The 15455-nt window shown below is 37.2% G+C and overlaps 1 protein-coding gene across 9 annotated transcripts in view; it reads right to left on the bottom strand.

The window, feature by feature from the left end:
* Map3k20 (mitogen-activated protein kinase kinase kinase 20) overlaps positions 1-15455 on the bottom strand; it is a 166024-nt gene that overhangs the window by 51611 nt on the left and 98958 nt on the right. For all 9 annotated transcript variants that reach the window (XM_063259295.1, XM_063259296.1, XM_063259294.1 and 6 more), the window contains exons 8-10: positions 12625-12711; positions 7643-7717; positions 2576-2682 (exon numbers count right to left, since the gene is read on the bottom strand). In XM_063259295.1, the coding sequence (XP_063115365.1) occupies positions 2576-2682; positions 7643-7717; positions 12625-12711 (269 nt within the window). The remainder of the gene's footprint in view (positions 1-2575; positions 2683-7642; positions 7718-12624; positions 12712-15455) is intronic.

The following is a 15455-nucleotide window of genomic DNA, read 5'->3' as shown; positions in this document are numbered from 1 at the left end:
TATCCTTTTTGGAGGGTTCATGACACGTGACAGCCATAAGCTAAATGCCAGAAACAATCTTGTACTGATTTTTGTTTGAGACAGAATCTTGCTATGTATTTTAGGCTAGACTTGAACTCATGGCAATCCTTCTGCCTCAGCTTCCAAGTGCTGGCATTATAGGTGTGAGCCACCACATCAGGTTTCTTATTTATTTTTAAATGAATCAATAAATGTGTATTTAAATTTTTTTCTCATTTTTCCTCCCAGTACTGGGGATTGAACCCAGGGTCTCAATCGTGCTAGTCACAGTCTTATGCATGTGTATCCATTTTTGAGATAGAGTCTAAGTTGCCCAGGTCAGCCTTGAACTTTTCATCTTGCTTCAGCCTCTCAAGCAGCTAGGATTACAGTCATGCACCACCGTGCCTGGCTTCAGCTATTTTTATTAGTTCTATTTTTCTGTTGTGGTATTAAATACTGACAGATATAACACACTTAAACAAAAGTTCTTTGGGTTCTTCAATAATTTTTAAGAACATTAAAAAAGTTGCAACAACATGTCATTTGGAAATTTATTCATCATGGGTACTGCTTTCAGCTATATGAAGGAAGGCTTGGAAGTTTTATACACAAAATTTACCAACTTCTCTTTGTTTTCAGATTTTGTTGCTATCTCAAGGGCATTAATACAAATGTTAAAATCCACTAATCCTTTGGATAACAGATCAAATAGCATTTCCTTGGGGAATCCTTTCATTTAATCCTCAGACTAGATCAGATTCCACGGTTAATACTCTTGGATATCCAGTACTTCTCTGTCACAACACATGTTGAAACAGCAATTAGTTATTTGTGTACTTGTATCTAGAGTCTTACATCGAACACTCCAGACACTCCTGCTGGGGCTGCCATGCACACTGGGTAGCTGGGCTCAAGGCTAAGGCTCCGCACTGGCACAGCACCAGTCTTTCCTACACTAGCAGAAGTTTAAGAAATCTATGAATGTGGGGCTGGGGATTTAGCTCAGCGGCATAAGCGCCTGCCTTGCAAGCAGGCAGTCGTGAGTTCGATCCCCGGTACCGATAAAAAGGAAAAAGACAAAAAAAAAAAAAAAAAAAAAGAAATCTATGAATGAAAGCAGATGAAGCATGTTTGTCGCCACAAGCAAATGACCTTACATGTTTTTCTTCTCTCACAGGAGCACTATGTCTTTTACATTATACCACTGTAGTATTTTCTTCATTCCTTCTCCACATGTTTAGGAAGTAGCTGCTGTGTGCAAGGCTTGTCCTAGCTGTGAGGGGACAGTGACAGATTGAAAAGACTGTCTGTCCCTCTCACATTTGGGTCAGTGAGATACAAACACTGCAGTGCACAAGACACAGGTGCACAGGCCTGGCCTGAGGCTAGAGGCCATGCCCTTGTGGATATATGAGCTCAGAAGCCACCAGAATGGCTACAGGAGCTGGGGTGGGTCAGGCTGGTGCAAGGCTGGGACAGGTGGCTTTATACAGATGCGAATGAGTGAAGGAGAAACCTGCTTCTGCGGAGGGACCGAAGGCCAGAGACCAGACAGCAGCAGCACAGTGCTCTTAAGACGAGGCTGGTGAGTTGGAGTCCAGAGGTTTTCTGAGTCTTCTTAAGTATTTTGGTCTTTAAGAGCCATGAGAACTTACATATAGATTTTAAAGGGGAGTGGTCTCAGTAGATGTATGCTAATCTTCAACTGTAGGAAACAGTATTGCTTCCCTGCTTCATGAATCATTTCAGCTCAGACAAAAGTCTCTCATATCTAGACTTGAGCTCACTGAATTCACTGCATCCCTAAATAAAAACTCATTAAACTCACTGGCTGTAGGTAGTTGTTCCAGAGCAATAAGAATACATAAGGCTGTTGTAAAACAGCAATCAAACACAAAGCCCGAAGAAACGTCCCGTGACTTCCAAAGTGTGTGCAGTGTTCACCTGGCATCAGCAGGTGGCGTAAGGCATCATGTTACCACCACAGCAACCAGGAGCAGAGATGAAATTACTTAAAATCTCTGCTGAGTCCGGGAGGGGACAGTGTCTGCTCCCAAACATGCTATTTATACTCCTGCATCGTGTGACCTGGCTTAAGTGTTTCATCCTGCGCTGACTTTTTCCACTCACAAAAGTCTCTCATTACTAGTCTGTATTACTCTTAACACATTTTAATAGGATTTATAACATCCAAAGTTTTGTCTTGAAAGTTTTTATGGTCTCTGTACCCTTCTGCACTAGTGGATTCAGTACTCTGCACAGATCAAGGCTAACAAGCACTTTTAGCTTTTGCTGGGCTAGAGCCAAAGAAACGTTTGGTAATCTTTTGTCTCAGAAGATACGATTTCAACTTTTTTCGAAGAACTCAGACACATCCTAAGGTAACAAACTTAGAGAAACAGTCTTTCTTGTATACATATGAAAGGGAAGATGTATTAGATCTCCAAAACCTTAAATTTTTTCCTGTGCTCAGCTTCGGAATCAGGACTGTCCTCAAGGCCTCAGTTCTCTTCCTGAGGCCAGTGACGGACTTTCAAGCTGGGCCAGGACTGCGGTACCAGGGCTTACCCACCTCCACTCTGCCTTGTGGTGCAGGAATGAGTTACACTGGTCAGGAAGGCTTGCATCATTTGACATGGACTCTAGAATTGAAATGATTTGCTTGAATGATGGCCGTTTCTGCAGAACAGAAGAAACATAATCACTTAGCCTTAAGAAAGAAGAGAAAAACGTAGGCACCCACAGCCCACTAATAAGCTAACTCAATCAGGACAAAATAAAATATTGATACAATGTTCTGATGTAGTTACTTCACAGTTGTCAAATCACTCTGGATAAGTAGTACACATGTTCAGTCCATTTTTACTCCTAAGAATAAGTCAGATGTTGATTTTTCTGTCATGTGAGATAACTAATATTCTTCCCTACATAAAGAGTACACCAATTCTCTCTGTGAGGTATGATTAAGGACTCGCAATAGGAAAAACTCACTTAAAAATCTATGTGATGAAGGCATTAAAAAGTTTGCACAGTGGACATGTTCATATTCCCTGTAAAACTTTTTTAAATTTTTATGTGCATTTGAAAATTTTATATAAAATGCTGGGAGAAAATATATTTATCAATCTATTGGAAGTAACAAAAATTTCCCAATAAGTTGGGCAGCAAAACAAAAACAAAAACAAAACAAAAAACCAAAAGCAAAAACCAGAAGACAAAACCAAAAAATCTCCAAATGTTAAAGGTATCCTAACTTCATTGTTTCTAGTCTTTACCCCACATTAGCTTTAGGCTGGGACACTGTAAGATATTCTTCAATAGAAATTGAAAAAGCAGCGGTTAAGTGTATTTCTTCGGCAAGCAGTGAGTATACTAGTCTGTCTTCAGATTCCAGCCAAGGTTGAGACAAAAGGTTAAAACAAAAATGGAGAAAGATAATAAAAGGGTGATGCACCTTCTCTCTTCAGCATGCCTCATAATTATACCGTTTCTGAACAAATTACAGTCACTGCAATTAAAACATGCATTTTAATTTAGGAGCATAAAAACAAGAAGGAACAATGGTGAGGTGGTGGCTTGTTCTCAGGACTTACGTGCTTCCTACATTACTAAGAAAAGCAATTTTTGCATTTCTCAGAAATATAAAACTAGGATGTTCATTGAGCTCTATTATTATTGTTCTTCTTTAAGGATGAAAGAGAAAGAGAGCGAGCGAGAGAGAGAGAGAGTGTGTGTGTGTGTGTGTGTGTGGGTATCCTTTTTAAGAAGGCAGCAAAAGAAGGCACAAATGTGACTAATGTACATTAAATTATCTAATAAAGAGGAAGATGGCTTCTGCAAGTAACTTTTAAAATATTCTGTCTTCTTTAACTTTCTTTGTACCTTAATTTCTCTACCATATGTCAGGTTTTAAAAGAAAGAATATTTTAATTGTTAGAGGAGGAAATAATTATATAATAAATACAGGACTTTCATTTTGCAAGGCAAAGCAGCAGGAGGAGCTCATGAATTTTTAAAGAAATATTTTTGCCTGCATTTAATTATTCTTGAAACAAGGTAAAATTCTTTTGTAATTGGATGATAAGCATCCCCAGAAAAATCTTAATTGTAATCTGTGCTCAGAAATGATGAATGTGAACACTTAAAAACCAGTAAACAGCTGGGCAACATGGTGTACCCTGTAATTTCTAATTGGGAGGCTGAAGCAGGAGGATCACCCAAGAGTTTGTCACCAACCTGGACAACCTAGCAAGACACACTGTCTCTAAAAAAATAAACACAACAACAATATAGAATTTTGTGGTGATATTTTTTTGAGCATTCTGGTTGTAGAATATATTTGGTCTAGGATTTGACAGGCATTCTTCTGGGGGCTTAGATTGCTTTAAGGTATTACGTATATTTGCTTATTTAAATATTTAAATACTAGGTGGGCTGAATATTTAAATTTTGGGGGCTTAGATTGCTTTAAGGTATTACGTATATTTGCTTATTTAAATATTTAAATACTAGGTGATTTATTAAGCATCTTTTATTTCTCTATTTGTCTCCACTTTATAAATAAGGAGAACAAGTCTCAGAAAAGTATAAACTGCCCAGCATCACATGCAGACATAAAACTTACAGACATAAGGGCTCTGCTTTTTTTTCCCATCTTTTATCAGAAGGGTAAGATGTTACCTCTTCTTGGCTTCAGCTACTGATTCCTTATTTGGAAATTTCATATTAAGATTTAAACCAATACTCTTCTTTTTTGCAGTAAAACACTTTGAGTATCTGGCATAAGCACTAGAGTGACCCAACACTCAACACCAGCTTTCTCTCATATACATCTCCTCCTCCTCACTGCAAAAGAACCCCAAGCCTAGAGATGGACCAGCTATTTTAATTTAGGTGTTAATATTCCAAAGCCTAAGGGTTGAAAAAGAGGTGAAATGCTTTAACCAACGATTGCTCTCCAAATGTGCATGGGACTGGGTTCAACTTCTTGTTGACTTGTATTTCTTGCCAAAAAACTACAATGTACCTCAGAAAATTTATTTTGTTTTGGCTTTTTTGGGCAACAACAAATTGGGCATCTACTGAAGTAAACTGATAAGAGATCTTACAGGGAAACACACACATAGGAACAGCTCTATGCAATCCATTTAGGAAGAAAAATATATTAAACAAAACAAAACAAAGCACTGCAGTACCAAAGAGTACAGTAGGCCAGACTGTGGTTTGGAGGAGTTCTAAGCCTAGGATGGGGCAGGCGGAGTAACAGGAAAAGCCCAACGATGAAAGATTCAGGGGGAAGCATGACACAAAAGCAGTATCAGCAGTCAGGGGAAAGAAGGCCTGCCTGGAGATTAGTGAAGAGAAGGTTGGAAATGTGGGCTATAGTCTGCTGTACAATCAAATCAAATACAGGAGGCGTGGCATAGTTTTATCAGAGTAAAATTTCCTAATTTTAGGAAACAAAAATCAATTTTAAACCCTCCTTATACGATGCAAGATAGGAACACAAAATTCTTTTGGTCATAAAGAAGAGTCAGTTGTCTACACAGTAAATGCCTGACAACCTCAGGTTGTCTACGTTGGAACAATTACCCTTGGTGAGTGAGGTATTCATACTATCACTTAATCAATGTGGCATGATGTACATTCTTAAAATTTTAATGAATGTAGTACCAATTAAAAATTAAAAACTTGCTTTGCAGACAGAAATGTAATTACAGTTATAGAAATATAGTTGCATTCATGTAATTTCAAATAAATTTCTATTAAAGTATGACAGAGAAAAATACTACCCAAATCTCCATATATGTTACAATGGACATATAATTTGTAGAAGGAGTAGGGACAGGGTAAACAATACATTTTAAACAGTATAAATGTTCTAAAGAAAGCTTGAAAATATCTGCTTACAATTTCAACTGGATTAGATACAAAGTGCATAATGCTTTAAAAACTCACATTCTGCAAAGTCACACAATAAAAATAACGGCCTACATAGGTAAAGGTGACCATTCAAAACTCATGCAAAGAATACTAATAAAAATAGTAACAAACCTAAATAAAAATACTGATGTTGTTTTAAAACATGCTCTTAAATAAACATGATACCAAATAAACGTAGGAGTTGATTTGAAAAAAAGATAGGGAAGATTTAAGGATAGAAGCGAACACAAAGATTGAGGCCGCTGAATAGCATTGCTGGATGAAGGCACAATGCACGGGGCTCGGGGAACCAGCGCGTGTGTTCCAGGTGACAGTGACCATGGGCACGGCAGGTCTCAGTCACAGCACGGGGCCCCTCACTGCGATGCCTGCACTGCTGCACTCCGCCCTCAGTGCAGAACATGTGCACGAATCAACATGAATTCTGTGTTTCGCTAACACAGTCCCCAAGTTCACAAACTGTTTCTGAACTTTACCACCAAAGCACCAGGAGGCACAACAGCAGACTCTGCTGTCATCGTTCATTTTTCTGGGGGGGGGGGGGTCACACTGGGGCTGGGTTAATAAAGAGTTCGGTTTTAAGTCTTTCTTTATAGGCCTGTGTTTCAAAGGTCAGTTGAAATACTATTTCCATGAAAAACTGAACAGGTTTGGACTGCGATGGTTTTTGGTCCTTTCCTGTGTATAACTGCTCTCTTACTCCAAAGTTTACTTGGTTGAGAATCTTTCATCCTTTAACTTTTTATTATGGAAAATTCTTTTTTTTTTTTTATTATGGAAAATTCTAAGCATACATAAAAGCAAAGGGAACAATATAATGGAACCTCTATTAAAATTATTTTTAAAAGCTTCAAAAATTATCACAGCCAATTTTATTTACTCTACACTGTCATACATTTCCTTTCACCTTATTTTGACACAGAGACTGGCATATCATTTTATCTGTACGTATTTCCGTATGTGTGCAAAAGTCTTTTAGAATGGTCCTTGCTGCAAAAGGAAATGAGTCATTCATGTTCAGATGTGATAACCACATGAAAGCCTAAGTTCTGGAATTTCTCCAACTAGACTGTGATAGCTCAAAATATTTCTGCAATTGGACAAGGAGAATGTAACAAGAGTCTCTGCCAGTGCTACTTGTGCCTGCTTCTTGGTTAGAAAGGCAATTCAGAATAGGGTTAAGAGCAGGGACTCATGCCAGGCTGCCTTCATGTCCAGCCACACTGTGTATTATCTGTGTGGCCTTGGCTTATTGCTTAACCTCTCTGTGTGCCTCGATTCTTCAATTGTAGGATGAGAATAATAGCAGCTTCCATTTTCAAAGAGGCACTCTGAGGAATAAATGAGTTCATATACATAAAGTGCTGGGAACAGTGCCTGGTATGTAACAAGTACTGTGTGTTAGCCATTTTTATAATATAAAAGTGCAGTGGTTATTATTAAAGATTAAAAACAAAAAGACAAAAAGTTACTTTCACTGAGTCAAGAATTCCAAAACATGTTTTAAAAAGCCAATAATGAGACTGTGGAGATGAAGATAAGGAGATGCCAACAGAGAGCCTTCAAAGTCAGCCTGGGGCTCACAGGAATAGCAATTCAGCTTTGCAGTACAAGGGATTTTACTACCTCAAGTTTGAAAACTCAAAACCATACAAACAAGTGAAATTTCAGGATTCAAAATAACAAAAAAACATACCTTGGCATCAGCTTCCCAACACTGATGTAACAGTTCAGCAAAACTTCTGGGGCAACTGCTTGGAATGGTTAGTCTCTACAGGAAGAAAAAGAAAACAAAACAAAACACAAGAATTTACTCATTAAGGCAGGCAAGTAGTATTTGAAGAACCCTAAAAGAGCTAAACCAGAATCATAAACAAAATATGAAATTTAGAAGTTCCATGGATCAATATATGACACGGTAGAATTTATGCTGAGATTTATAATATCTAAACTCTGAAGGCTTCTACTTTTTCTATAAAGAGGAATCTTAACTAATGGAGAAGTCAGACTCAAGCACAACTAATGTAACAAAACATTCAAGGAGCCTGACTTCAGATAAGTGGTATAGCACCTGTTTAGTATGTGTTAGGTCCTGGGTTCAATCTCCAGCACTACAAAAATAAATGAATGCCAGTCAGCCTTCACTATACACTAACGTCCTACAGGATCAAGAATTCACAGCTCATCAAATATAAGTTGTCATGTTGATTCACACAAGCAATACAAGCAAGCAATGAGGTTTATCATTTTCTGGGCCTAGACTCTAATTCTGATTTAAGTATTTTTTTTGAGCAGTTTCAAAACAGAAAAATTTGTAAGAATTGAACTATCAAATAAAATCCATCAAAGGCAGACTGATTTTTATATTTTATTTATAACTCTACTGAGATTTTTGAGGCTGTCACCAACAACAGTTTTCTCTCAGTACTGCAGGCATTAATACGAGAAAATCTATCAGGTTGCCTTTGCAGCTGCTGGACTCTATTTACCCAGAGATGCCAGGACTTACAAATGCCTCATTATTGCCTCCAGTGTGGCCAGGCCTGAGAATGTGTACAATGCAACATACATGTTTCATTTACTTATCTTTTATACTATAGTACTGATGTAAAATATATATTGATGTAAAATATATTTGGTGCAGGTAAGCTGTGCTTCTCTGTATTTCCTATGGGGGACTGAAAGTGTTACCACAGTTGTTAATCAAGCAAACACTGGGTGTGCCCAAGTTGAGAACTGCATCACTACAAAGTATGAAGAAGATTTATTCCCCAGTACTGTCTTCTAAACAAGTCTTATACGCAGAAAACTTGGCACTAAACCTAGCTGGATTTAGGGGAAGCTATACGTAAAGCTAGAAAGAAAACTGATGATCTGTTTTTGGAATTATAGATAATCCTAAAGTCAAAACAAAGTTAATGAAACAATCCTCTCCAGAGTAAAGACTACACAAAGCACTTTTAAACTTCTAGTCTTGTAAATTCACAAGAACAAAATGTATGAAGCTGTACTATTATTTTACTGTAAACTGGACCCTCATCAAAAGGAATACCAAATGTTTGTTTTTTCCTCCTTAAAGTATCTGGGAGATGGGAACTAATGAAAACGTACTAGTTATGCAACTAAATTTTCCTCATGTAGAACTAAGGATAATGAGTTTTTGGAAAGGGTAATACTTTTCTTTTTTTTTTTGTCTTTTTCGTTTTTTTTATCGGTACCAGGGATCGAACTCACGACTGCCTGCTTGCAAGGCAGGCGCTTATGCCGCTGAGCTAAATCCCCAGCCCCCAGGGTAATACTTTTCAATATAAGCTTTTTTTCAACATTCTTCTGTGAGCTGAAATGAGAACTGAATGAATATATATGAGTATTTCTGTCATCTTTTCCAGCTGAACACAACACCTGAAGCATTACACGAAGACACAATTATTTTAAATAATCTGGTATGGTCAACTATCAGTTAAATCTAGACTCACTTTATGTAAGGGATTTTTTTTTTTGGCGCATTAAAAAATACTTTAAAATAGAATCCAAAATATTTAAATCTTGATTACATAGCTGCACATTCCTAATGCATTAAAACATTCTGAAATAATGTAGCACCAGGCTTGCAATACTATAAAATTTAAATATTTATAAATAGAAGTTCATGTTTAAGATTAAAATATTTCCCAATCACTAAATTAGGCATAACATTTTTAAAGATCATATTTTTACACCATTTTCTACGTAAGACATAAAAAGTATTTTTAAGTTTTTATTTTTCTGAAGTATAGTCAAGCAGAGTAGATTAATTTTTATGAATGTTTTTGTTTTATAGTTTTACTTCTCTTTTTTAAAAACATTTTATACAAGAATCTAAATATTTATAAAAATAGAAATTATCCTAGCAGAACATCTGAAATGCTGATCAAGATTCATGGGACTGACAAAGCAAATCAGCATGCTTTTTTATTTAAAAAATTTTTAGTAATATCCTCTTAATTTCATGTCTTCTATAAAGACTCATTGTTTACTTGGTAAACTTTAGTAGAGCTTTATGAATCTAGGTTTAGTGTTAGAAGAGACTTGTGGTTAAAGGTCTAATTTCATTAATAAGGGATTAGAAACAAAGACTCTCAGATACAGTTTTGCAATGTATTAATTCTTTGGCAGATGAAAATCACAGTGATGAATAGTGGAACTAAGATCTGGCACTGGTTAAGAGTAATGTACGGATCTCAATTCCCTAGTTTTGATACTATACAACAGCTATATAACGTATCACCAATAGGGAAGCTGGGGGTAGAGTACATAGAATCCCTTGCAGTATTTTTACCAATTCCTGTGAGTCTATAGTTATTACAAAATTAAAAATTAAAAAGAAAAAGCAACCTGAATGGATATGGATATTACAGGCTGGCTGGATCACATCTGAAATTTCTCCTTGATAGTTTAAAGACATCATTCTTTATTTAAATGGAGCCTATTAAAAACATAGCTACTTTTTTTTTTAACCCAATAACTGAAGGTATTCAAGTTAAAATAAGTAAATAAATTAATTAGAAGTTGAAGGGGTTTTATCTTAATTTTGTTATTAAATGAAATCGATCATTGGGAATTACTGCTGTATCAAGAGAATGTGTTCTGGAAATGACAGTCTCCATTTATGAGGTGAAACGAAGACACGTTCTTGAATGATGACATCGGAAATTGCATTTACACTTACCTTCCACATTGTGAGCAAATAAGTACTGTGCACATAAATATTCTTATAGTACCCAGTATTACCTAAGTTCATTAGGAAAAAATGAGAGAAGTTGTATAACCATGTGTGTTCTCTGAACTAACATCCGTATTTGATAATTACAGTATGGGAGGTCCTTGAGCAGCCTTGGTGAGTCAGGAGCTGATCATCAGAATGCACCACAGTAAACAGTGCTCTCTGTGGGATCTGCTGGGCACAGAAGGAGGCTGTCTCCTTGTATACAATGTTACAAAGGGGCTGAAGGTCATTTGTGGGGATTCCCAACCCTTAAGCAGCATCTAGTTCATCTTTCTCTTCAGCTTTAAATATCTAATGGTTTAAAAATGCTTTAGGTTTACACCTGTTCTGCCTTCCTTTAGAATGGAATATTATTTAACAGTATTATAAATATTAGGAGGGTCCAGTTAGCTTTAAAAATCCCTTCTCCTGGTTTATCTTAGCACAGTGTGGAGGGGGTTCAGAGGGGGTTGCTCTGCTCCAGAGTCAACTGAAGGTCAATGATTCGCTTCACTTTTCACCTGAAAGCTCTGAAGCAAACATCTAATCATTTCACTGCCAAAAACATAGAACAGAAACAAGTGGCTCCTCATATTCTAAAACTATATTACTCAGAATTACTATCACATTTAATTAAAATCAAGCAGCTTCTGTGAAAACAATGAGTAAGGCACATTCTTGCATTTAACTCCTTTTCATTTCTTAAACTGGCAGCTCTCTCTCATTAAGTTCAGCTATCATCAATATTTCATCCATCTTCAATCAACCAGGAGGACAAATTAGTAAGGTTAATTCTGGATTATGTGATCTAAAAGATGGAAACTTGGTTTCTCCTACTCAACAGCAGCTTTTTGAATAATCTAACTTGTTCCTGCAACTCACATAGAGAGATCAATTTAATTCTTTTACAGAATTAGCAAAGCAATATCTTTATACATTTGCCTTTTGGAAAATTATTTTATCTTAAAATTGCACTCTTACCCTTTGTGGAGGGCTCAGATAAGATTTGGAAATGAAGAAGTTTTGTGAAATGAAGTTGTTTCGCCTTGCAAAGACAACTGCATGCTTCCATTACATGATCTGAGTCCTCATAATACCTTGATACTGGATGCTTCATCCTTATGCTGAGAATTTCCATGGCTGTGCGTTTCAGGCACAATTTTAAACCTTTCAAAATGTAGTTGCTCTCTTTGATATGAATGTGCCATGTTCTCTGATGTAGGCTCATAGGTCCAACTAACTGAAAGCCTCAATTTGTGGGAAGAAGAAAAGCGAGGCTGGGGACACAGCACAAACGGTGTTTACGCCACTGAAGTTCTTTTGAAATGGAAAGGCTCTGCATGAAGAAGCGAACAGTTATGCCACTGCCTCGCCAATTCCAGTGAGGAGCTCATCTTCAATGTAGTGTTCAACGTAGGTGGCAAAACTGTAATTTTTCCCCTTTTTGAAACTATTTTTTCTTCTTTTATTTTTGAAATTCTCATCTAAGCGACAGTTTCTTGTACTATAGTGACTCCTGCTGGGAGAGGTAAGTTGAAGTAGCTGAAGGTCTCTTACAGATATATCAACTCCCGGCCAGTAAAAAAGATGTCCTAAACGCAGGAGATGGAGTTAAACTGTTCCCCTACCTTGGACGCAATGGCTTCTTTCATCACTAAGAACAAACCCCTAGGTTTTACAATTGAGACTGAGAAACTAGTACAGTACTTGTACAATTTTTGATCTACAGCATCACGACGTGAAGCTGCAACAATTAGATGTAAAGGGTCCATTCATGAGGAATAACATCACTTTGACCCTTTGTGTTAGCTCCTACTGCTAATCTTTCCATAAGCGTGAACTTACTTTCAATTTGAAGAAGATGAAAAAGTCTTTTGCAAAACCCCAATACTGTTTTCTGATCTATGTACCTGAATGGAGAAACGTAGTCTTACCTCGTTTTTTTCCACTACAAGCCAAGCTACTTGTAATCCTTCCAAACCTTTAAAGGGGACCTCCCTTGTTAGCATCTCCCAGAGAACCTGGAACAAAAAGAAAACGGAATTTTTATTCTTGTACTTTATTTTTGGTATATTACTGAAATTTTATCTAACATTTAATTGTACCCAATTACCAGGCACAACCAACCCCATCTATAGAAACTTGGACAACCTCTATATGTATATATTTACACACAGGACTTCTTTTAAATTTTATGTATTTTTTATGTTCTTTTTTAATGAAGAAAAACCTCAGTTTAGAAGAGTCAGACTTAAAATTTTATGAAATCAATGAGTCTGAATATTTAACTTTATCTCTCAAGTTATTGAGATTTTTCACATATTCCCACAAATTACATTTTATATTTTATTAGGTAAAACTCATACTACCTTCAGTCTCTGATACATTTTCCTATAAAAGGAAATTCAAAATTTTTCAATAGTAATATTGTAACAAAAACAAGACCCCAATCTAAATCACTGGCAAAACCACTAACTGTACAATGGTAAGCCTTTGTAAAATTGCAACATTTAAGATTTTGTGTTTTGGATAAATGTCTCTCAAAATAATGAATCCATTTTTATCTACCTATAACTTATAACATCATATGCTAAAATGTAATATATGTTTTATATACACTTGAGCTATGTGCATGTGAGTTTATGAGGATTAATCTCTGCAACCCTTGAGATAAGCATGACTAACAAATCTTAACAGGAAGGCCCAAAGCAAGCAAAGCAGTGCTAAGAATGCTGCTGATTTTGGTTTCTCTTTAACCACTAAGTAGCAGAGGCTGGGATGCTCAGTTACGTTCTCTATTTATACAAACGGACATCCAAACTTTGAGTCTACTAATACTTTGTAAAGTGCAAATTTTAAAAAATTTTATCAATAATAATAATAATAATAACTACAATCATTTACTGAGTGCTTATTACATTCTAGGCACTGCTTATCTGTGTCATCATGCTCAGTGTCGATCCTCTCACACAGGTATTATCCTCATGTCATAGGTGAGGAAACTAGGATTTAGACAAGTTAAATAAACTTGCCCAAAGACATTTAGCTAGCAAGTGACAGACTAGAATATGAACGTGCTGTCTCACCAGGAAGGCCAAGTTCTAATCCCACCCCATGTCATTCTAGGGAATTACACGCTGTAAGGGGAGGCTGCAGTGGTAGAGAGAATACACACTGCATGTTGTAGGTGCTGAGCCATGGCAGAGGCAAGAAAAGACTCAGCAGTTTGGGCTTAAGATTTCTCTTGTTCCAAACATGAGAATCTATTTCTAAATGAGAATAGAGGACAAGTATTCTATTCAAACAAGTTCTGTAAATCTTGATCCACTATTTCTTCAGCTAGCACTCAGCCTTATTCGAGCCACAACATGTTAAATGAATGCTCGCTAATATGAAGATAATTAGCAGGTAAATCAGGGAAATTGGCAGATGCTGCTCAAGCTGGAGGGGGAAAAATTCACTGAAGCCTCTTTGGGCTTTTAATCAAGTGTATAAGGTACTTCTTTAGAAGAGCTACTGAATAATTCTATTTGAGTCACACAAGTGATTAGGAAAAGGTAAGGGGCATCCCAGAAGGGGACAATTCGAGTGATGGCTGTAAGTAAGGGAAGGGTGAGAGCTAGCACAGGTATGCAATCACCGTGACACATGCCTGCGCCACGGAGGAGGCAGCAAGTGGGCTGAGCAGGAAATGAAGCCCCTCAATTTGCTGCAATTACCCCTCCACTGGCGCTGGGGATGGGGGGAAGGACATGAAGAGCAAATAAATGGATGAATCTGGCATTCCTATGGAGAGAAGGAGTCAGCTCGAACAAATCAATTGCTCTAGACTGAAAACTGTTCAGATGAACCACCTCACACCTCCTTCTTGGTTTGGCCGGTGCATACATTACACTCGTGTAAACATGTGCACACACACACACACATGCACACAGAAAGAGAAAACGCACCAAAAACTATTAATTCTTCATCCTGTATTGCAAAATACTCTGTGGGAAGATGTCTAAAACCTAGTAAGATCTGTGCTCTAACCCCGAACTCCCTCCCTGTGTCTTGGAAGATCCACTGTAGGCAATGGAGGCGCTTGATGAGTGTGAAACTGTGGGGACAGCACTGCTAATCCTCACGAGCCATCACGTTTTGAAAGCCAACTGAGGCTTACACTTTGGTTCCAGTACCAGGACATCTCACTGGTTTCTTTTACTAATTCTCCAGGTTCAGGAAAGCACCAAAAACTAGGTAATATGAGACAGGACAGCTTTTTATACACTCAACAAAATGACAATGGGCACACAAAAACCCTTCTTATAAGAATTTTGTTGAAGTCACTGGAGGTCTAAAAATATATTAAATGATGCCCTAAAATACCACTTAGGAGGATGCGAGCCAAACATTATTGTGATCTTACACCTTAAAAATATTTTCCAACTCATTGTATATTGAGACATTGTCCCAGTTAAACTGTGCTCACAAGGAAAATTTCTATTTTCAGTTTACAGAACAGAAACTTGGACAAGGCTGTGTACTTCTGCCTTTTCTCTTACACACAATAGAAAGCCATTACCTGAGCCTGGCTGGTTCTGGAACACGGCTCACAGACAAGTGCACAGTGAGGCTTTTTCTTAAGCTACTTAGTTTTCAGGGCTGGTTTTGGCTGAGAAACTCCTAGGAAGGTAATCCTTTCTGCATTGTCATTAGGGTAGCTTTGTTTTTAGAGAATGACGAGGCCTTGCATTCTTGGAAGGCTTATTCTTTCAATGAGTTT

The sequence above is a fragment of the Cavia porcellus genome, unplaced genomic scaffold, assembly GCF_034190915.1.
Source record: "Cavia porcellus strain 051 isolate PalLab524CR breed Dunkin Hartley unplaced genomic scaffold, mCavPor4.1 scaffold_12, whole genome shotgun sequence".
In the NCBI taxonomy this organism is placed as follows: Eukaryota; Metazoa; Chordata; class Mammalia; order Rodentia; family Caviidae; genus Cavia; species Cavia porcellus.
This window is presented reverse-complemented; position numbering and strand designations above follow the sequence as displayed.